Source organism: Ranitomeya variabilis, chromosome 6 (assembly GCF_051348905.1).
Source record: "Ranitomeya variabilis isolate aRanVar5 chromosome 6, aRanVar5.hap1, whole genome shotgun sequence".
Lineage (NCBI taxonomy): Eukaryota > Metazoa > Chordata > Amphibia > Anura > Dendrobatidae > Ranitomeya > Ranitomeya variabilis.
The window spans coordinates 65,542,508-65,566,544 of record NC_135237.1 but is presented as its reverse complement, the minus strand read 5'-3'; the positions used below and the strand labels follow the sequence as shown (position 1 = coordinate 65,566,544).

The following is a 24,037-nucleotide window of genomic DNA, read 5'->3' as shown; positions in this document are numbered from 1 at the left end:
CACATGCAGCATCATGATTTCGGCAGCACACTCCCTGTTTATATGGAACAATGTGCTGACATAAGGCCCAGTTAGACAAGCTGATAATTGGTGAAAATGCTTCTTCCATATTTTTTTTCCTGTGTAAAGTGCTTGTTTAGTGGGCGATTAGATGGATACAATTCATTGTTGCCAGCTGTGCATCGCCCCGTGTAAACGGGATACGCCGTGGATAGCATGATACTTTATATGGATGGAACAATAGCATTACAAATCATTCTATTCCCCTCCGTCCTGTGTAAACAGGCTACTAAGCGTGCACTGATCGACTTGTATATCGTGCATCGCCGCTCATTAATGAGACCAAATTGACCTAACTAGACCTTTAAACAGTCTAATCCACCCGCCATACAAGCATTTTCCTACTTTGTCAGGTGATGTCTGACATATTTTCACAGTCCGATAATACGGAGCGTTCTTACAAGCGATTGTTTGCGGATTTTAGTCATTTAGTGAAATTTAGTGATTTCAAGATAGAACACAGTCCTTACAGATTATCTCACAATTGTCCATATCATTTTTGGTGTGATTGACTGCCAATTAAGGGGCGGTCACACGAAGATATTTTGTGGTGGAAAAATCCAACATGGTTTTAAAAAAAAAAAAAAAAAAAAAAAAAATCCAAGCCTGTAATTAGATCTCATTTGATTTTTTGAAGCTTCTTGATTTGACAGTGTCAAGTTTGATGTGGATTCCATAAGGGATCTGCGGTGGATGTCTGCAACAAAGATTTCAGTACCTGGATTTCCTATTAACCCCTTCATGACCTCGGGATTTTCCGTTTTTCCGTGTTCGTTTTTTACTCCCCTCCTTCCCAGAGCCATAACTTTTTTATTTTTCCGTTAATGTGGCCATGTGAGGGCTTATTTTTTGCGGGACGAGTTGTACTTTTGAAGGACATCATTGGTTTTACCATGACGTGTACTAGAAAATGGGAAAAAAATTCCAAGTGCGGTGAGTTTGCAAAAAAAAAAGCAATCCCATGCGTGTTTTTTGTTTGGCTTTTTTGCTAGGTTCACTAAATGCTAAAACTGACCTGCCATCATGATTCTCCAGGTCAGTACGAGTTCATAGACACCAAACATGTCTAGGTTATTTTTTATCTAAGTGGTGAAAAAAAATTCCAAACTTTGCTAAAAAAAAATAATAAATAAATAAAATTGCGCCAAATTACCTGTAGCACCTCCATTTTTCGTGATCTGGGGTCGGGTGAGGGCTTATTTTTTGCGTGCTGAGCTGACGTTTTTAGTGATACCGTTTTGGTGCAGATACGTTCTTTTGATCACCCGTTATTACATTTTAAATCAATGTCGTGGCGACCAAAAAAAACACAATTTTTTCGTTTCAAATTTTTTTTCTCGCTGCGCCATTTAGCGATCAGGTTAATTCTTTTTTTTATTGATTATATCGGGCGATTCTGACCGTGGCAATACCAAATATGTGTATATTTGATTTTATTTTTATTGTTTTATTTTGAAAGGGGGGTGATTTAAACTTTTATATATTTTTTACTTTTACCATGCTTCAATAGCCTCCATGGGAGGCTAGAAGCTGGCACAACTCGATTGGCTCTGCTACATAACAGCTGACATGTCGCGGCTTTGATGCGGGCTCACTGCCGGAGCCCATATCAAAGCAGGGGATCTGACCTCAGACGTACTATCCCGTCCGAGGTCAGAAGGGGGTTAAAATAAGTAGGAAGTAGTGATGAGCGGTGGTCTCCTTAGTGTTCGGAGATTTAGTTTTCATCGCCTCAGCTGAATGATGTACAGCTATTAGCCAGGCTGAGTACATGTGGGGGTTGCCTGGTTGCTAGGGAATCCTCACATGTACTCAGTCTGGCTAGTAGCTGTAAATCATTCAGCTGCAGTGAATCTGTCCCATGCCTACATTTTTCTACAGGTGTCTGATCCTGTTGTCATTCCGCCAAGCATTATTTGAAAAGTGACACCGGTCCTGTGTGGACTTTTTTATTTTTTATCTTGGAGCCACTCTAGGCCCAGGTTTACAAGTAGTGGGCATTCCCTACTGATTAATTAAGGCCTATAGTATTGTCATAATGTTCTACAATTTTCAGGGTCGACGGGCATGCCGTCTTGTAGAAGGTGGCATGTGAAGCGGATGCCGCTTGGTCCTGCCGTGCTGGACACCTATGATTATCCCCATGTCCCTGCCGCCTAAATTTATATAATAATTACCTAAGTATCAAATGACTGATAGAGTCTGGTCTCTCAACACTAAGCAGCCTATTGACTGATGGGAATATTTATGAGGTCTTAATGTATTTAACTTTTCCTTAATGTATAGGTTAGTGAATGTTTACCGTGATAAAGTAGGACGCGGGCCGTTCCTGAGAAGAATTAGCTCATGTCAGTGGTCCCATATCTGCTAAAAGTTCCATTAGCAAATGATTCCTCTTTTAGGCTCGTGAAGTGATTGCATTTTATTGGCTGTAAATCAGGCCCGGCGGACAGCGAATAAATAAACAGTTAAAGTACAGTATACGGTAATAATAACACGGCGATCTTCTGGAGAAAGCTTTGCCTACTTAGCGCAAGAGTGTTATCAGGATTCATTTCCCCTCCATTATTGCACCATCTGAACTTTTTGCTTTGCTGTGACTTCTGTGATTTAATATTAACATATATCAGTAAACCTAGTTCGTTCTTCTCTTCTTTTTTTTTTTCTCCTTGAAATTCAATAGTAATTTCTTATTTGTAATTTTTTTATGTTTATGGAAACATTTATGGGCAGATCTATCAGACCATTACGCAGGGTTGTTTGTGCCGCCTATAAAGGAGAGTAAAATCTGTGTAATTTTACAGCAATAATGCCGCCTGTTAATCACCGCTGATACATTGTGCTTGGCTTTTTACCACTGTATGAACTGTAATACTCTATTAATCCGGAACGGCCTGCCCTGGAGTTCCTGGAAGCCTTATATCTGATAATGATAGTCCCAGGACCAGATGTGCAGACATTTCCAGGCCTACATAGAGTACACTGTGTGCATAATTATTATGCAATTTTTTGTTTTTTCATTGTAATTTTTTATTGAAATTTTTCAAATTTTACAGGTAAAGAAAAAATAGGCATTTTAGATTTTTCACCATCATTTATAGGTTGGCAATTAGTATTTTTTATGATTTTTTTTATTAATGATGATCTACAGCGCTAAGGGACAATCAAAAAGGTTAACAAACCTGAATATTTAAGACCGTAAGAGCAAGGTTTTGTCTTTAGGCGGACATGTATGTGTGCAAAATTATTAGCAACTATCGGTGCAGAATTATTTAGTAACTAAATGAAAAAGGCATTTTCATCTCAATAGTTAATTTTCATTTTGAGAACAATAACCAAACGACTCAAAATGTACAAAAATACATTTCTCACATTTACAGAAAATTTCAGTGACCAATATACCGTAGCCCCTCTTCTTTTCAATAATACCCATAAGTTCCATCCATGAAGTCTATCAGTTTTTTAATCTGTTGACGATCAATTTTTTGGGCAGCATCAAACGCAGCCTCCAGACATTGGTCAGAGGGGTGACTGTAAGGGTGCCTTCACATTGTGTTCCTCTGCACTTTCATGGGACCCGTCAGGGCTTCTAAACGACCCACCCACACACCCGCAAAATGGGATTCGGACGTGTGTGTCAAAGGACAATAGTCTATAATTGTGCCGGCAGAGTTTGTGTGCTCTGGCGTGCATGATCTTTGGCCGTATATGCCTTTTGGAGGCAGACACACAGACTCAAGCCCCGACGGGACCCACGAATGTGCAGAAAAGAGCAATGGGAAAGCACCCTAAATCTCCCTTTTAAAAAAGGCCCACAAGTTCTCAGTAGGGTTAGGTCACGTGAGGAAGGGGCAATGTCATTATACTCTCATCTTTAAGACCTTTACAGCCAGCCAAACAGTGGAGACTTTGTTGTATGTGATGGATCATTGTCCTGCATAAAAATCATGGTTTTCTTGAAAGATGTAGGTTTTGGAATTGTTTTTAAATTTCATCCTTAAAAGGCCCAACTAGCTTATCTTTAGTAACGCCAGCCCATAACAGTGCCCCACCTCCATCTTACTGACTTCAGATTCGAAGTGGAGGTCTGTGCCCATTACTGATTAAGCCTCGGGCCCATCCATCTGGTCCGTCAATAGTCATTCTCATCTCATCAGGCCATAAAACCTTGGAAAAATCTGTCTTCAGAGATGTCTTTGTTCAGCCTTGACGTTTCAACTTCTGTGTCTTGTTCAGTGGTGGTTGGTTTCAGCCCTCTTTACATCGGCCATGTTTCTGAGCACCGAACACCTTGTACTTCTGGACCACCAGGGAAGTTGCAGTTCTGGAATATGACAGCACTGGAGGATAACGGCTTCCTGGTCGCTTCACGTTTGATTCTTCTCAAATGTTTGGTAGACGACGTTCATATTTTTTTCTCAACATGTTTTTTGCAACCCTGTTGACTATTTGAAACAAAAATGTCGATAGTTTTGTGATAAGGCCCCAATATCTTAGCGCTTTCAAGACTGGTGCATCTCTCTTTAAGACTTGTAACAATTTTTGACTTTTGAGTCAATTTAATCTCCTTTTTTGGATCTTTTTGCCAGAGATAGACAAAAACAAGCTGCCTAATAACTCTACACACCTTGATAAAGGGTGTTGCATCCTTAGGTCATTACACAAATACACATCACATAATCTTCTCCATCCATAAGGATTTAAGTTTATAAACCTAGGAAAATCTGCAGAAAAATGATGATATTGTCAAAATACTCCCTTGCCCAATAATTCTGCTCACCTCGATAAAGGGTGTTGTATCCTTAGGTCGCACCCTCCATTATTACACAAATACACGTCATCTGATCTGCTTCATCCAATAAGCGTTCAAGTTTATACAACTTGGAAAATCCTCATAAAAAATCAAATCTTAGATATGTTATAATGGTATCTGGCCAAAAAGTAGTATTTAACTTGGGTGTTGGAGATAGCAAGACCATGCTTTGTCTGAAAGGACAGTACCCTTTAGGTGTAATCACAGTTAATTAGGCATTTCCAAAACTGAGCCATTCACATTTCAGAAAATGTGTATGAAGGTGAACAGAAATCAAGCAAAAAGAATGCTTAAAGGGGTGGTCCAATACCTAAAATGTTATTGAGCATGGTCTTGGAATAGAAGTCCATGTGAGTAATATGTAGTTCTGAAGCCCATTGGACACGGCCACGAAATCGTGGCTAGAAGGAAACCTCTGAAAACATTTTTTTTTTCATATCACTGTAATATGCAATGCAATTAAGGAGACTTAACCCTTGTGACCTATCACAAGTTAAAAGATGGAGGTTATATCCTCCTGTATTGGTCAGATGAGGGGTTGTCCCCTCATTCATAGGTACCAACTCCCTGGCACCTCCAACGTACATCATATTGGGATGCAGATATGTTCTGGAGCGAAGCCAAACTTTTGTACCGATGTGTCATAATTGTATGGCTATTTGCTTGTAATCTGGATGAGATAGTATGTGAAAAAATATAAAAGCCTTATCCCAATCGTCCTGTGGGATTGCTTTTCCCAGTTCTCTATTCCTTCCCGAGACAAATTCCAAGGAAATCCACAACTTTGTGGAGCATCAACCCCTATAAAACTGTTGTGAGTAGATGTCTCAGTTTCTGTGCTTGACCTTTCAAATGGTGTGAAAGAATTAGGCAGTATGTGAATATTGGGAAATTAGATAGTTTCGTAACTGGATATTTGCCAGCCATGAACTCCAGAGACTGGTTCTGTCACCTAGCAGCTTAGCCAATGGCTTGATTGAGGTCTTGTAGATTGTACTTTTCAAATGTGCATTCTGAGTTCCCTTAAATCCCTAAAAATCCTGTTTTATGGGAGGGAAATCTGTATTTAGAAAAAATTAGGGTCAGCGGGCCTAGGGGGCCTTTTAGGTTGAGGTCTGTTTGCCCTTCTTCAGAAATGGATGAGTGTATGTAATAGAGGTGACGCACAGAACACTTTGGCTGAACACCGATATTTATATAGAGCTGTACGTTTTATGTGGAGTTAGCACGCTGCTTGTACGACAATATCCACTGATTTGTGTTTTACTCTCTTCGTCAGAGTAGGACTGGCCTGTTTATTGAAGAGTTCACTGCTAGGCCCAGGCTCTGACTCATTAATTGACCCCAGAGATCCTACGGATGACAGCCCCATTACAAGCCAATCACCCACTTTTAGGCTGCGTTCACACTTGGTGGTCATTTTGTAGCATTTAGCCACATCTGACCTGTACCGTTTCATTCTTCTGTTTCCTTAAACAATCAGTTTATCTTGCAGGGAAACAGCGGTGTCAGCTGAAAAGCCTGAAACAGCCGATTCCCTGCAAGATTAAGTGTTCAGGGGAACAGTGAAAAAACGGCTACTGCGGCTAAGAGCCGCAAAATGACCCCGACGTGTGAACCCAATTTCGGGTCTATTTCTTTTGAGATGATTCACAAATTACCTTTTCGACCTTATTAATGACGTCTTGTGTGTTTAATGATGTTAACAAATATTAACAATGCAATTAAAATTGAATGATTTGTATAGTCATGGGTGGACATGTTCTGTATAGTACAAGGTGGACCTTCCAAAATATTTCCACACTAAGCCTACGACCATAAGACTTGTCATATGCGAGGATCTGTGTAGTGCGACATAATAGCAGGGGAAAGCTCTTCATGGGGTGGTCCCACGAGTGTACAACAAGATTTTACACTGTAATAAAACTGATCACCTTATAATGTTGCACTATAAGCTCAACACCAAAACATCGTGTCAACAGAATCAATGCGGCACTCCCAGTGCTCTGTCCTGAGGTCCAGGGAATCAGAACTAAGACTACTGGGGACACACGGTCCCAGACAGCCTCTGGGCACACGGGGTCCCGGACAGCCTCTGGGCACACGGGGTCCCGGACAGCCTCTGGGCACACGGGGTCCCGGACAGCCTCTGGGCACACGGGGTCCCGGACAGCCTCTGGGCACACGGGGTCCCGGACAGCCTCTGGGCACACGTCCCGGACAGCGTCTGGGCACACGTGGTCCCGGACAGCCTCTGGGCGCACGGGGTCCCGGACAGCCTCTGGGCACACGGGGTCCCGGACAGCCTCTGGGCACACGGGGTCCCGGACAGCCTCTGGGCACACGTGGTCCCGGACAGCCTCTGGGCACACGGGGTCCCGGACAGCCTCTGGGCACACGGGGTCCCGGACAGCCTCTGGGCACACGGGGTCCCGGACAGCCTCTGGGCGCACGGGGTCCCGGACAGCCTCTGGGCACACAAACTGCAAGAAGGAACTATTCTTACATAGAGTTTGTCACCCCCAAAGTGCCATTTAGATTAACTATTCAGTAATATAGGGGACATCACACTTATAAAAATCATACTAGTGCTGTTACTGATACAGTGCTTGTGAAAATAACTTTAGTTAACTTTGGTGTACCCATGGCGCGGCCATGAGCTTGGGTGCACCTTTACGCCCTCTAATTTTGAGTCTTTTGGACTGTTTTAGCTTGTGGTGGACAGCGCATGCTCCTAAGACATGTCACCCCACGTGTGTGCGCATGCGCACTGATACTGGCTGTGCTGGGCACGTTCTCCTTACTGGCTTTCACTTGCTACACTTGGGGGTACGAGCAGCATCACCAAGAAGGAGAACTTGTCCAGCCACTGTGCACACGTGGCTGGCACAGCCAGTATCAGGGTGCATGTGCAGACATGCAGCAGCCGGATGTACACAGTAGGGGGAAACCCTTATAAAGCGAGTGTCAGCCTAAAAGGACTATTCATACTAAGCACAAGAGCTCTGTGCACACTTGACATCGCTGAGTGGTTCAGTGCACCTGTTCACCTACTTGGTTTGAATCCATCTTCACCCTCTCCTGGCTCCTGTAAAGCCAGAGATCTCAGTTGAACGATAGATGGAAAGCATATAGGTAGGAAGGTGCACTGAACTGTACATCCAAAGATGCTTCTGTGCTTGGTTTGCACAATCTTTTTCTGCTTGGTTTGCACAGTCCCTTTCTGCTTGGTTTGCACACTCCCTTTCTGCTTGGTTTGCACAGTCCCTTTCTCCTTGGTTTGCACAGTCCCTTTCTCCTTGGTTTGCACAGTCCTTTTCTGCTTGGTTTGCACAGTCCTTTTCTGCTTGGTTTGCACAGTCCTTTTCTGCTTGGTATGCACAGTCCTTTTCTGCTTGGTTTGCACAGTCCTTTTCTGCTTGGTTTGCACAGTCCTTTTCTGCTTGGTTTGCACAGTCCTTTTCTGCTTGGTTTGCACAGTCCTTTTCTGCTGACAGATTTCTTTTACTCGTGAATATAGCACACATGTATTGGATAAGTTTTGCAGTAATAGCACTGCCATTGTTTGTTTTTTTTGTCTGAAAAAGCTTCTAGTATTCTAGTACATAGAGTAGATTTCACCTATTAAAGAGGTAAAAATGACTTGGTTGCCCCTTACAGTCAGTTAGTGCTCCTGTTACATGCTTTACAATGGCATGTGCAACAAAGTGATGGTGCTCTACCATGGTGATTCCCCCGTGATTAGTCGGGTTCCCTTTAAGCACATGTTCATTTATTCGTCTCTTCATTTTGTGGTCTGTGCTGACTTAATAGCACCATTTTTTAATTGGTGTGGCTTTTAGATTTTATCCCAAACCCGATAAAATTGACTGAAAGTGGAAATGTAGTGACTATATTCACACTTAATCTCCGGAAAGTCAGTGTGAAATAGGATTGGCGAGTTTATATAGTTATTAGATGGAAATATAAATGTTTGCTGGGTAACTACCCCCAGATTGATAGTGATGCATTTGAAAAGCATTATTTTTTTATTGATTCTTAATGCAGTAAATTACCAAAGTTATTTGGCAGCCGGCAGCGGTGGCCTGTGATGTTGTCCCCATCCATTCTCATGATAGCAACACAATTTGCATTAATCACATTCGCAGCTCACTCTCTTATATTAAAAGGCTTCTACCATAATTAATCCGTTTTATTTCAAATCATTTTGGCACAATCCCTGGCAATAAACACTCGCTGGAGACGGACACTTGAAAAATAACATACAAGTTTGTGCAATCTACCTACGCCCCTCTCTGCACAGCGGCAGGGTTATTGATGGCCCCGTAAGGGCATCTGATGCAAGTGTCTGCGGATTAAGCCCAATATGACAAATGTTAAGTGGATTATTTTGCATAAAAAATAGACAGTTTGCCGAGTTGTACAATTAACCTGTGTTTAGAAAACACCTTGATTTATGCCCACGCTGATATTTGTGTTGCATACATTATGGAAATTTCATTTATAATCCATTTTGCTGATGCGGTCATGCTGCTTAACACCATCATTTATTTAGACTTCAATATTGACTCTTTAAACCCGTTTGTTTTTTTTTTTTTTTTCTAAAGGTATTAAGGGAAGGGCATCGTGGGGTTATTTTTCACTTTTAGACTCTGAGTCATGAAGGTAATTTTGTATTTTTTTTTCTCCGTAGCTTTCATATACACATACATTTGGTTACAATGAAGGCTTTGTTCTCAGTATAGCACCCAACGACCTTGCAATGGCTGGAAAATGAGGCTTTTCTTCACACTGCCATTTGTTTTTGCTTACACGGGAATTTCGCACACACGCCTTGGATAAACCGTGATTTCCTACATGGAGCTCTTTGTCTTGGGCTATCCTTCCAATGGGTTTGTCTTTTTATAGCACAGTAGAGTCTGTAGTAACTACCTCATAAAAGTTAATTTTTTACTTTTTATACCTTAAATGGGTGTTCCCAAAATCACAATTTGATCTTGTAATAATGTACACACATTTAGTCAATTTTGCCAATATAACCCACAGTGGCTCAGTGGTTAGCACTGCAGCCTTGCAGCACTGGGGTCCTGGGTTCAAATCCCACCAAGGACAACATCTGCAAGGAGTTTGTATGTTCTCCTCGTGTTTGCGTGGGTTTCCTCCAGGTTCTCTGGTTTCCTCTTACACTCCAAAGACCTTACTTATAGGGAATATGGATTGTGAGCCCCAATGGGGACAGAGATGATGATGATGTCTGTAAACCTCTGCGGAATATGATAGCGCTATATAAGCAACGTATAATAAATAAATCATTTTTAAATTTGCCCGTATTACACTTCTCTACCCAACACTGATGACCCTCCAAACTTTATTTACCCCTCAGTTGCTATTACTGTAGAATCGTCCTGTTGTTCCAGGGGCCATGATCAATACATTTGCAGTTCTGTCGCTCTCAGTGGGCAGTTTGGCAGCATAGCTCTGCTGTGTCTAGCAGGGAGATTCTACTGTGAGGGATAGACAGCCCATTCTGCAGGACATCTCTCCTTTCTAACCACTCTATATACAGCCCATTATTATTATTATTATTATTTATTGTTATAGCGCCATTTATTCCATGGCCCTTTACATGTGAGGAGGGGTATACATAATAAAAACAAGTACAATAATCTTAAACAATACAAGTCATAACTGGTACAGGAGGAGTGAGGACCCTGCCCGCGAAGGCTCACAATCTACAAGGGATGGGTGAGAATACAGTAGGTGAGGATAGAGCTGGTCATGCAGCGGTTTGGTCGATCGGTGGTTACTGCAGGTTGTAGGCTTGTCAGAAGAGGTGGGTCTTCAGGCTCTTTTTGAAGGTTTCGATGGTAGGCGAGAGTCTGATGTGTTGTGGTAGAGGGTTCCAGAGTAGGGGTGATACGCGAGAGAAATCTTGTATACGATTGTGGGAAGAGGAGATGAGAGGGGAGTAGAGAAGGAGATCTTGTGAGGATCGGAGGTTGCGTGTAGGTAAGTACCGGGAGACGAGGTAACAGATGTATGGAGGAGACAGGTTGTGGATGGCTTTGTACGTCATGGTTAGGGTTTTGTACTGGAGTCTCTGGGCAATGGGGAGCCAGTGAAGGGATTGACAGAGGGGAGAGGCCGGGGAATAGCGGGGGGACAGGTGGATTAGTCGGGCAGCAGAGTTTAGAATAGATTGGAGGGGTGCGAGAGTGTTAGAGGGGAGGCCACAGAGCAGGAAGTTGCAGTAGTCAAGGTGAGAGATGATGAGGGCATGCACTAGGATTTTTGCAGATTCTTGGTTGAGGAATGTACGGATTTGTGAAGTATTTTTGAGTTGAAGTCGGCAGGAAGTGGAAAGGGCTTGGATATGTGGTTTGAAGGAGAGATCTGCATCAAGGATTACCCCGAGGCAGCGAGCTTGTGGGACTGGGGAGAGTGGGCAGCCATTTACTGTAATGGATAGGTTGGTTGGGGGAGTCGCGTGAGATGGGGAAAGACGATGAATTCCGTTTTGTCCATGTTAAGTTTCAGAAATCTAGCGGAGAAGAAGGATGAAATAGCCGACAGACATTGAGGGATTCTGGTTAGTAGGGAGGTGATATCTGGTCCAGAGATGTAGATCTGAGTGTCATCAGCATAGAGGTGATACTGAAAGCCATGAGATTCTATGAGCTGTCCCAGGCCAAAGGTGTAAATGGAGAAGAGCAGGGGCCCTAGGACTGAACCTTGTGGGACTGCCCATCGTGCAGTACATCTTTTTTCGGTCTCCTGTATATACAGTCCATCCTGCAGGATATTTCTCATTTTTGTCCCCTCTATATACAGCCCATTGTGCACTTGTGCACTGTATCTCTCCTTTCTGTCCTGTCTATATACATCCCATCTTACAGTTCATCTCTCCTTTCCATGCTCTCTACATGCACCTCATCCTTCAATATACAGCATCCTTAAATGGTGTCTCATCTATGTACAACTTATTCTGCAGTACATCACTACTTTAAGTAAGGCTAGGTTCAGATTGCGTTAGGGCAATCCGTTTAGCGGTAAGCGCTAGCGGATTGCGCTAACGCAATGTCTATTAAGGGGTCGCTTTAAACGTCCCGCTAGCGCAGATCCCCGATCTGCGAGAGCGGGGAACGGACCTCGGGCGCGCCGCGGACGCTGCAAGCAGCGTCCGAGGCGCGCTACAAAAGAACGGCACATCGCTAGCACGTGCCGAAAATGACACGCGCTAGCAATGCGCTTTAACATTGCTGGCAATGGGAGCGCTAACGGACGCGTTGCACTGCGTTAATTTCGCCGTGCAACGCTGTCCGTTAGCGCTCACCCATTAACGCAATGGGAACCTAGCCTTAGCAGCACATAGCTATTGCCACATCCAGATATGAGCTCCACAATGTACCGTAATAATGGAGATTCCGCTCTCACCATGATATCCCTCACAGCTGTCTCTGAGCTCCTTGGCCAGTTTCCTTTGACCTCATGATTCTCATTTGGTCTGACATGCACTGTGAGCTGTGAGGTCTTATATAGACAGGTGTGTGCCTTTCCAAATCAAGTCCTATCAGTTTAATTAACACAGCCGGACTCCAATGAAGGAGCAGAACCATCTCAAGTAGGATCACAAGGAAATGTACAGCATGTAACTTAAATATGAGTGTCTGAGCAAAGGGTCTGAATACTTATGACCATGTGATATTTCAGTTTTTCTTTTTTAATATGCAAAAATATCTACATTTGAGAAAAAAGTATGGGGAGCCATCAGGAGAAAAATGTTAGAATTAAATGACGTATCCAAAGGTTAGCTATAAGTCGCCTCTCCATTACTAACCCTTTAGTTATATTGTAAATAATAAACACACAGCCAGAATAAAGTATTTTATTAGAAATAACAAAACACATTTTTCCTTTTTATTTAAAAATAACAAACACAGTTAGGGTATGGGCACACATTGCGGATTTACTGCGGATCCACAGCCTTTTTTTCTGCTCAGAAACGCGGTAGAACCGCAAGTGATTTACAGTACAGTGTAAATCAATGGGAAAATAAAATTGCTGTGCTAATAGTGCGGAAACTTCCGCATGGAATCCACAGTGGTTTAGAAAAAGGACCATGTCAATTCTTTGTGCGTTTCTGCAGCATTTCTGCACCCATTCCATTATAGGAAAACGCAGGGGTAAAAACCCATGAAATCTGCACAGAATCCGCAGTACAAATGCACAAAATCCGCATAAAAAAACCGCACAACTTTTGACCTGCGTTTTCTGCCAAGAGATGCAGAATCCGCACAGAAAATCCACAGGCAAATCTGCAACATGTGCACCTAGCCTTATACTCACCAACGCCCATTCCATCCCATAATAAAACAAAAATAAAAAACAGCACTATCCCTCACCTGTCTATCGTTCTGTCCCATGCCATAATTATTGTCTGGGGACAATAACCGGTGCACAGATGCGACCGTCCAGCCTGAGATCCACTTATTAATGAGCTTCAGCCTCAATGATTGGCGGTGACATTATCGAGGTTACCGCCGTTCACTGAGGCTGATTTTCCTAGCTGGGCTCCTGAACTGCAGTGACATACGGTGAGATCACTGCTAGGACAGTGAGGAAAAGTCTCTCGGTGCAGGAGTGACTTCATCAGGAGAAATTTCAATTAGTGTCAGAGTGTGGGGGAATACATAGAATCATAGAATGGTAGAGTTGGAAGGGACCTCCAGGGTCATCGTGTCAACCCCCCTGCTCAATGCAGGATTCACTAAACCATCTCAGACAGATGTCTGTCCAGCCTCTGTTTGAAGACTTCCATTGAAGGAGAACTCACCACTAGAGTTGAGCGAATTTCTTCGGGTCCCTCTTTATTCGGCAAGCTATAGCGCTTACCGAATAAGCAGCAGAGGGAACCTGGATCGCACCGGCTGATCAGCTATTCGGCTCCACAGCTGTATGTGTCGCGGCTGTGTCACAGCACATGCATGGAGAACCCAACACATGGGCTGTCCATGCATGTGCTGTGTCAGTGGGTTGTCTTCGGTTATTTTTTTCCAACAGGCAAGGAATGAAGAATGAAATATCACCGCTTCTTGTCCTGGTGGAGTTCTTCACAATAGTTTTCACTGGAGTCTGTAGGGTTACAGCCATTGACTATACCTTCTAATATTATTTTATAACATTTACAACCTTTTGGAAAGTTGGAATAGGTATAAATATTTTAGAATCAGTGAGCACAACACAGGCTATACTCTACTATTCAGGTCCTCCCCTGCCCTTGCCATATAAATAAGCGTAGGTTATGGCTAGACCTCTGCAAGCAGATCATATATACAGGGGTTGGACAAAATAATGGAAACACCTAACGTTTTGGCATCATAATCTTCGAACATGTTATAAACATTCAAACCGTGACCTATGGTAATGTTTTGTAGTTGATTATGTGTGCTATGTGATGTGTATGTAAATTAACTGTTTGTTTTGCATAATTGTAAGAACATTGATGAGAACCAGATACTAATGGCAGACCTCTCGGATTTTCAAAGAGGCCAAATAGTTGGTGCTCGTATGGCAGGCACTAGTGTAACAGAAAGTGCCCGAATGCTTGGCGTGTCAAGAGGTACTGTCTCCAAAGTAATGACTGCTTTTAAAAGAGAAGGAGAAATGTCCGCAGCAAAGCACAGGTCCGGCCGAAAGTCGAAGTTGACTGAGAGAGACCGTCGGACTCTAAAGCGAATTGTGAGAGAGGATCGCAAGACCACGGCTCTGAAAATCACTGCTGAGCTCAATGAACACCTACAGAACCCAGTTTCCACGAAAACTGTTCGTCGGGAGCTGCACAAATCTGGATTCCACGGAAGAGCTGCAATTAGAAAACCGCTGTTCTCAATGACAAATGTTTCCAAGCGTTTAGAGTGGTTGTAGAAACCTCCAGAATTGGTCCCTCGAGCAGTGGAAACATGTGATATTCTCAGACGAATCATCGTTTACCCTATTTCCGACCTCCGGCCGAGTGTACGTTTGGAGACAGCCGAAAGAAGCATTCCATCCAGACTGCCTTCTCCCAACCGTAAAACATGGCGGAGGTTCTGTGATGATCTGGGGTGCTATTTCGTGGAGATCCGCCGGGCCAATGATATCCCTTCATGGAAGAATTATCAGCCGAGATTATTTAGGCATTTTGGGCGACCAAGTGCATCCAATGGTTCAAGCACTGTTCCCGGAGGGGAACGCCATCTTTCAGGATGATAATGCACCAATTCATACAGCTAGAATCGTTAAAGCATGGCACGAGGAACATTCTAATGAAGTTGAGCATCTCATCTGGCCCCCACAATCCCCAGACCTCAACATTATTGAGCATTTATGGTCGATTTTAGAGATTCAAGTTAGACGTCGATTTCCGCCACCATCGTCGCTCAAAGAACTGGAGGGTGTTTTAACTGCAGAATGGGCTAAAATTCCTTTGGAAACAATTCACACCTTGTATGAATCCATACCTCGGAGAATTGAGGCTGTAATTGCCGCAAAAGGTGGACCTACACCATATTAAACTAACTTTTACTGATGTTTCCAGGTGTTTCCATTATTTTGTCCAACCCCTGTAGATTGAAGTAATGACTGTCCCCGATTGCCAAAAAACTCAGTGGTCATAAATGAGCCCTTGTTAGCTTTGTTATCTACAAGGCTGCAGTCATGCAAACATGTTGGGGTAATCTGAAGCTTGTAGACCTTGGCATCTCACCAGGGTTAATGATAGCTGAACAACCACTAAGCTCATTTAGATATTATTGAAGTCTCAGTTGTATACCAGTTGCAGGCTAACATTGAAAGTGTCAGGATGGTTCCTGATGAGATAAATGTGCCCAGCTAAGTGGATTGCACATTACTACTATATTAGCTATTCTATCTGTGGTCACAGAAGCCCTGTTATGGACAATATTAATTACTCTGATCTACTGTATACGACACAAATGGACTTCAAGACGGCTCATAACAACATTACATCTTGTTGGAGCCATTCAAGTTGTGTACCAATTGGCTAAGGGGGAATAATCCGGTATTGCCATATGCGGCTACAGCAGAATGTGGTATCACTGGCAACCAATGGTGACATCTTTGATCTCTGTAGTATCATGACCAGTCAAATGTATGAGAACAGAGCTGCCTCTGAAGGTGTCCACACACGTAATAGTTTAGGGATAACAAATCTTCCTGATACCCCCAGATAGAAAGAGAAAACAATATTGAAGGAAAGCTACTGTAAGTGCTCCTACTCCTTTATTTTTGCATTTGCTGCGGTCTCCGTGCTTGGACTCCCAATTCCCTATGATATGAAATGTTTTTGGAAATTATACATTAAGGCTACTTTCACACTAGCGTTGTTTGCTGTCCGTCGCAATGCGTCGTTTTGGAGAAAAACGCATCCTGCAAAGTTGTCTGCAGGATGCGTTAGTTCTCCATAGACTTTCATTAGCAACGCATTGCAACGGATTGCCACACGTCGCATCCGTCGTGTTTTGGCGGACCGTCGGCACAAAAAAAGTTCCATGTAACTTTTTTTGTGCGTCGAGGCCGCCATTTTGGACCGCGCATGCGCGTCCGGAACTCCGCCCCCTCCTCCCCAGAACTCACAATGGGGCAGCGGATGCGTTGTAAAACTGCATCCGCTGCCCACGTTGTGCTAAGTTAACACACTGTCCGTCGGTACTTCGGGCCGACGGTTTGCGACGGCCCTTACCGACGGACTAGTGTGAAAGTAGCCTAAGCTGTCCACACAGTTAGGCCTTTGACCACTTTTTTTCCTGGATTGGTCAAAAACTGACAGATCGAATTGAAACTGATACCATGTGTATATGATGGGATCGTCGAAGAATATACAAAAAATAAATTTTACTTTGTTTTTTTACACATTTTCGTATGCTATGCCAGTGTAAATCGCTTTTAAAAGTCGCAAAATTTTTGCACAGTGTGGACTTGGTTACAGTTTTGTAGCTTTTGGAGTTTTCATGTCAGAATGGGTTGAACTATGGAGGCACCGGGGCCTGCCAGGGGCGTCACACTACAGTTCGTCTAATTCAATACGAGCTGTGGGGATCCTTATGCCAGAAATCTTACTCCATTTCCTGACTGGAGTAAGATTTGTGGCGAGATGCATGCCACTTACCTGATTCACTAAGTGGTGTGCACGTTTTAATGAATCCAGAGTTTCTGGCTTCTTCATCCAGACTGGCGTGAAAATCGCTGGTCTTGATGAATTGAGGCAATAGTCTTCAATATGCTGGATCGGTCTGAATTAATGAAGGTCTGATCACTCACATAATCGAATATTCAAGATGAGCAATAAGATTTGACCTACCTTGGTCCAGCATCTAAATCTGTCCTCCATAGCAGCCGAACCAAGGCAGTGTTCACTTATTGCCCAGAATACTGGGTGCCTCTGCCCCATACTATGCATCCACAATGTCATGACATCACTAGGTCGCGCATGACATCATTACATCACATGAGCTTACTAATCAGCCGAGGAGCCCAGCATACCAGCCCTAGGATGCCTTGGTTTGGCTGCCATTGAGGGTAGTTTGAATCTTTTTTCTCATTCTGATCATGGATTAGTTACTTATTAGTTGACCTTGATCTAATGTGTAAGCTTCAGAAAGTGTAGCACTAATTTAAACCATACTGCATATAATATATGCAACATTTTATATCCACAGAACAGAATCCGAAAAGTACAAACGCGGAAAGGACACAATATTCATAAAGTCTGATGGAAATGATCTTTGTCTCTATGTCTGCAGGCGCTGTATGAGAACATGTTGGTGGAGCTGCCTTTTGCCAGCTTCTTCTTATCCAAGTTGTTGGGTACCAGCGCTGATGTGGACATCCACCACCTGGCTTCCCTGGATCCAGAAATGTACAAGAACTTACTGTTCCTGAAGAGCTACGAAGGAGATGTGGAAGAACTTGGGTTAAACTTTACTGTGGTTAATAATGATCTGGGGGAAGCACAGGTACGTTCCCAGGGTGGCTGCTAATGATTAATTGCACGGTCACGTTCTTATTATTTGGGTATGCAGATAGCAGTACATGTGGCCGTGGTGTTTGCGGTCTTATTATATGCTTCTTACTATATAAGCTTGGACTTAAAGCCATAATTAGCAGTTAGACAGTCGTCATGCAGATTGTGACGGATTGTTTGATTGGAGGGGCCATATACAAAGGCATCTGTTCCCTGACTCTTATCTATTTCTTGTTGCCTCTAGTGTCTGACTTTTATGAATCCATTTCTTGAGCATTTGTATATATCAGATTTTCTGCCTGGGTGACCTAAAGCTTACAATAATTACAGCTAGAAGATACCGTAAAGATTAGCCATTATCCTAAAATTGCTTCTGGCATTAAGTAGCCCTTTTTGTATTCAATTTGTATTTAGCTAGGTAATAATAAAGCAATAATCCCGGATGTCGAGGGCATTAACGGGCGCTTAAAACTTTTCTGAGACGACGAGTGAAATTCTAATGCAAAAGTCGTTAATTTGTAATTGTTCTGCAGCCAAAATAGATTAAATCTATTTTGGATGAAATCAGCCACATTTTTATATGGCCGCAGTCACAGCAAAGGACTCCAAGCTCTGTTGCAGCCAAGCAGATGAAGATCATTGCATTTAAGACGTCTGTAAGAATATCCTTACACTACTGTATGGTATTAAGGAAAAGCAGGGAAGACAATATGATGCATGATGGTAACCTTTATTTCGGCCCACGCGCATTAGATAACTGTCAACCGGACGATCATTTGGCTGACAGCAATATCCCCCCATACACAACAATCCTCTGCTCGGCTGAGCACTCTTGTGTTATCTATGAGCGGTTTATAGAACAAAAGGATCGGCCGTTGGATTTCCAACATCCATTTTGTCCAATACCATCTGTCGGGAGGCCTCAATATAAATTAGACTGTCAAACAATCCTGAAGTCTAAGTAAAAAAAAAAAAAATTACTAACTGAAGAATGACTTGCTAATGTAAAGCAACATAGAAGGACAGAGGCATATGCTGTGAACGTGCAGATCTAAAGGCCATTTAACACAAGAAATGAGCAAACTGTACGGGAACTGATCATTCGCCCTTATACAGCTTGTATCGGTTCTGTAAAAGGATCCTTAAATGACCTTGTTATATTGTTGATCTGCGCTCGTTACAAGCAGAAATCTGCCCTTGTAAAAAGACCCTAAAAGTTATAAGCTTGCTTATTTACAGCAATTAACAACTTTTATGCACCTTTTTCAAAAATTTCCCAGTTAGTTGCCCAAAATCCGGAATTTAAAATCCAATTTTTTAAATTACCACCTCCACTTATATTTATTCAATTTCATACCCAGATCACTTGTGATTATTCATTTTTTTTAACTTCAATCAGCCTTGAAAAGTCCCAATATTTCTATTCCCATATTGAAAATGAAAGGATTTTACATTGCGAACCCCAATCTAACGGCAACTCCAAGGCTTACATTGACATTACCCACTGATTATGTACCTATACTTCCCATAGAAACCAAGATTTACCAACTTACTTGCTGTCCTTGTCAAATATAATTGATCCAAGTGGAGATTTTGAATATTTCACTAGTGATGATCAATCACTGAGATGCTCGGTACTTGAATCAAGCACGTCGAATGCTCAGACATGCTCCACTCGAGTAGCGAGCATGATGGAAGTGAATGTGAAACTTGAGTATTTTTAGTCAATAGTAGGTTACAGATGATTAGTGGAAATTGAAAATCATTTTCTTTTTCAATAAACACCTTATGTCCTTTATAAGTGGCCGTGGTCATATAAGGGTGCAGATTAAAAAAATAATAATAAGGTCTGGAGCATTTTCTTCGCGGTTACATCTCTATATCTAATGTAGGTAGCCGAGTGCGCCATCTAGTGACAGAAGCCATGCAACGCTCAAGGAGGAATCTTTTCTCGCTCATTGTAATAAGACATATATCTCCCACAGATTAGAAAGATGAGAGACATAACGTTGCATATCGAAGTAATGACAGCGCAGCCGGCTTCTCATTTAATATCTGCAGTGCCATAGAGATATACAGTGATCTATATGCCGTGTTTGTTCCTATCAGGTGGTAGAGCTGAAGCTCGGAGGCAAAGATATCCCTGTAACGAGTGCCAATCGAATTGCTTACATCCACCTCGTGGCTGACTATAGGCTGAACAAGCAGATCCGCCAGCATTGTCTGGCATTCAGGCAAGGTCTTGCCAATGTGGTGAACTTGGAATGGCTCCGGATGTTTGATCAGCAGGAAATCCAGGTATTGTATCAGCGGTGTGTGCCAATGTAAATGACTATGTCTGGCCAAGCACACACCTGACTTCCAGGCAAGCAGTAAGAATATGATACAGGTAAATCTCAATGATCAGAATTAAGTTTAGGACAAAATCTTTTTCCAAGCATAACGCCAACATCCAGGTACAATACAAGGTATGTTGTAGTGTCTGCAGTTACTTGTCAGCGAGTCCGGGATAGGACATTGTCTATAGGGGGTCCAGAGGAAATTTTCTGAATCTATGGCCAACTTTGTCCATGCTGTTTAAAGGTAGTTTACATCTAACTATGGGACTCTAAGTACAAGACTGTAAATAATGGTCAAAGTTTTGTTAATTAAAAAAAAAAGTGGTTATTTAAAACATCTCCTTGAAAACTAATAGTTTGTCACTGGTAAAAGGCAAAGGCAAAGATGAACGGTATTACTGTGGTCAGATGGAGCAAGACAGGAGGTGGAAGACGGCTGCAATGGAATCTGATGCTCTTGCCGGATTGGATCAGCGTTTTGTGAGGCTGATGGCGATCTAATGTGACTGCTTTCTTCTGTCTTTGTACTGTATCTTGAACCGTTTAGGTTCACAGTACTTTAATACAACTTGCCTACAAAGTAAGTTTCGGCAGTCCATGGTGTGGTTTTTGGTTCTACATCCACCATTAATATGAGCTATTCCACCTAAATGGCAGTGTGGGAATATAAATAAGGCCTGTTCACTGGTTTCTAAAATCTTATCTAATGTCTGAGCGCAAATAATTTATTTTAACAAGATTCTTTTTTTTTTCCTTAATGTACTGTAAGCTACCACTAGTCCTTTTTTTACCAGTCCTCTTGAGATCAGAAGCATTTTCAGTAATAAGGGTGCTTTCACATTGCGTTTAGGGACACACTCTGTTGCCCCATTTGAGCATACGTCTGAACCCCCGCAAACAGGATCTGCACTTGTGCGCTGATGGGGCCATAGACTGTAATGATGACTGCAGAGCGAGTGTGTGCTCTAATGTGCCTCATTTTCGGGAGTATGCGCCTACTGGGGGCGGACACTCAGATCCCGACTGCGTCTTGAGTATCCACCTCCAGTAGGCGTACACTCCCAAAAATGATGCACATCAGAGCGCACGTTCGCTCTGCAGTCACCATTAAAATCTATGGCCCCGGTGGCGCATTCGTAGGAACTCTGTTTTGCGGGGGTGACCCTTACAATGTGCTTTTCCACCATTCTTTGCCACTGCTTCGTTTTATTACTTCCTGATGGCATTTGAAAAGTGCAAAGTTTGTACTCGCTGACTTACTTTGTCATCTCAGTTCCACAATGCTGCCCTCTGGAATGGGAATGAACAAGCACGACGATTGCATGATCACCACTGCAGTTCTTTTACAAGAAAGCCCTTCCTTACAACAGTTGGCGATGTTAAATTGGCCATATCATGGAATAGTGGCTGCAGAGCTGCTTAAAACTTATTTTTTATTTCTCCTCTCTGTTGCAGAGATATTACCTTGTAAAATTCAGGTTATAATTTATAAGTCCAAAAGGGCATTACCAAAGATTTCTCTCTGGGGGCGTGTACTTTTTCCCCTCATGACGTAGACCAATCATAAGCAGCAGCGTCATGCAGAGGAAAAAAGGACACACCCCAAAAGGTCAGAAGAACATGCTTTGTCCTGTGAGATGTAATGATAGATAGCCCTGAAGCTACAGTGCACAGTACAGCAGGGCTGAGTGTAATTACAAATACGTCCAGCTTCCATCTCACTATAGTCAGTGAGGGGGGGCAGAGCTGACATTGCTGTGAGAGGAGAGCTGCAGAAATGTTTGCAGTGACACATAGCTCAGAGATTAAACCTATTTGCATATATGATTTTGATATGTTTCTTTTTGTAGGTCTTGATTTCAGGAGCACAAGTTCCAATTTGTCTTGATGATCTGAAATGCTTCACAAACTATTCAGGTATTTAATTTAACATGTAGATTGGTAGCCATGACCTTAAAATAAGAAATACAATTGTACACATCAGTGACCTTAAGAAAAAAAACAACTGTAAAAATCCAGTGAGAGAATATTAACTGATGATAGGCTCTGTTCACACTGGCGTCATGTTTTCCATTTTTACAAGATCCATGACAGATGCCACTGACTTGATGACCTTTTTCCACAGCATAGTATACAGGGAGAAGATGTTATTGGGGATATTTTCTGCAATTTAATTCAGTATTGTCACTTATAAACCTGTTTATAAGCCATCAAGGCTTTTTTTCTGTCAATACTGGGTTATGACTGATCTTAATAAGAGATCCATTTATGCACAAATCACTGTGAGTACAACCAAGGGATTCTATGCATGTGCGTGTCCTGGTGAATGATGGGTGGAGCAGTGAAAACGTGCCGCTCATAATTGGCCTCTACGACCAAGAGTCCACAGTGACCGTCTATACTCGTTTCATTGTGCCTTTCTGTGTTTCCATTTCAGGAGGATATTCTGCAGATCATCAAGTTATCAAAATTTTCTGGAGAGTCGTGGAGAACTTTACTGATGAAGAGAAGAGAAAACTACTGAAATTTGTGACAAGCTGTTCCCGGCCTCCATTACTAGGTTTTAAAGTAAGCGTTACAGGATTGTTCGCTTTTGTGAAAGTAGATTCCTCTTTGATTCCTGTAGATTCAAGGATGTGTGAAGCGGAGACCAGAATATTTCATGTCGTTAAAGGGAATAACTACATGTCAGCTTGATTTCATCCCCTAAATTGTTTATATGGGCTTGTAGCTCTTGCAAAAAAAGTCCATCCATACCTTCAGATTATCTGTTCGTCTAAATGCACCTTAAAAGAGTCTATCACATTGTACATGAAAAATTATCTGTGGACAGCACGGCATAGACAAGACTGGGCAGAATGATATATAGGTTTGTTGGAAAAGATTCAGTATGACCTGCATTTTATTTATTGAAATCCCTGGGGTTTGTGTGTATAGGAGTCCAGTGGGCGGTCCTACTAGTGATGGACAGCTATCCGTGCATGCACAGTCACTATATAGGACCACCCACTAGACACATGCATACAAACGACAGGGATTTCAATGAATGAAATGCAAGTTTTAAGGAAATTTTTCCATCAAAAGTGTATATCAATCTAATCGTCTCCTCCTTCTCTATAATTCCTGCCTGCAGATAAGACACCATTTTCAACATAACAGGTTTCCTTTATCCACAAATGCTCCTAATAGTTCATGACCTCCTTTATTAAAATGCAATGTCAGACTTAAGGTACCGTCACACTAAGCGACGCTGCAGCGATAGCGACAACGATGCCGATCGCTGCAGCGTCGCTGTTTGATCGCTGGAGAGCTGTCACACAGACCGCTCTCCAGCGACCAACGATGCCGAGGTCCCTGGGTAACCAGGGTAAACATCGGGTTGCTAAGCGCAGGGCCGCGCTTAGTAACCCGATGTTTACCCTGGTTACCAGAGTAAAATGTAAAAAAAACAAACAGTACATACTTACATGCGTCCCCCGGCGTCCGCTTCCTGCAATGACTGAGCGCCGGCAGTAGCAGGGCACAGCGGTGGTTTCACTTTCACTTTGCGGCGCTCAGTCAGTGTGGGAAGCGGACGCCGGGGGACGCATGTGAGTATGTACTGTTTGTTTTTTTTACATTTTACGCTGGTAACCAGGGTAAACATCGGGTTACTAAGCGCGGCCCTGCGCTTAGTAACCCGATGTTTACCCTGGTTACCAGTGTAAAATATCGCTGGTATCGTTGCTTTTGCTGTCAAACACAACGATACACGGCGATCGGACGACCAAATAAAGTTCTGAACTTTATTCAGCGACCAGCGAC

General features: G+C 42.7%; 1 protein-coding gene across 4 annotated transcripts in view; it reads left to right on the top strand.

Moving 5' to 3' along the window:
• UBE3C (ubiquitin protein ligase E3C) overlaps positions 1 to 24,037 on the top strand; it is a 119,332-nt gene that overhangs the window by 83,371 nt on the left and 11,924 nt on the right. For all 4 annotated transcript variants that reach the window (XM_077268575.1, XM_077268578.1, XM_077268577.1 and 1 more), the window contains exons 20-23: positions 17,674 to 17,886; positions 20,004 to 20,192; positions 22,084 to 22,150; positions 22,671 to 22,801. In XM_077268575.1, coding sequence (XP_077124690.1) covers positions 17,674 to 17,886; positions 20,004 to 20,192; positions 22,084 to 22,150; positions 22,671 to 22,801 — 600 coding nt within the window. The remainder of the gene's footprint in view (positions 1 to 17,673; positions 17,887 to 20,003; positions 20,193 to 22,083; positions 22,151 to 22,670; positions 22,802 to 24,037) is intronic.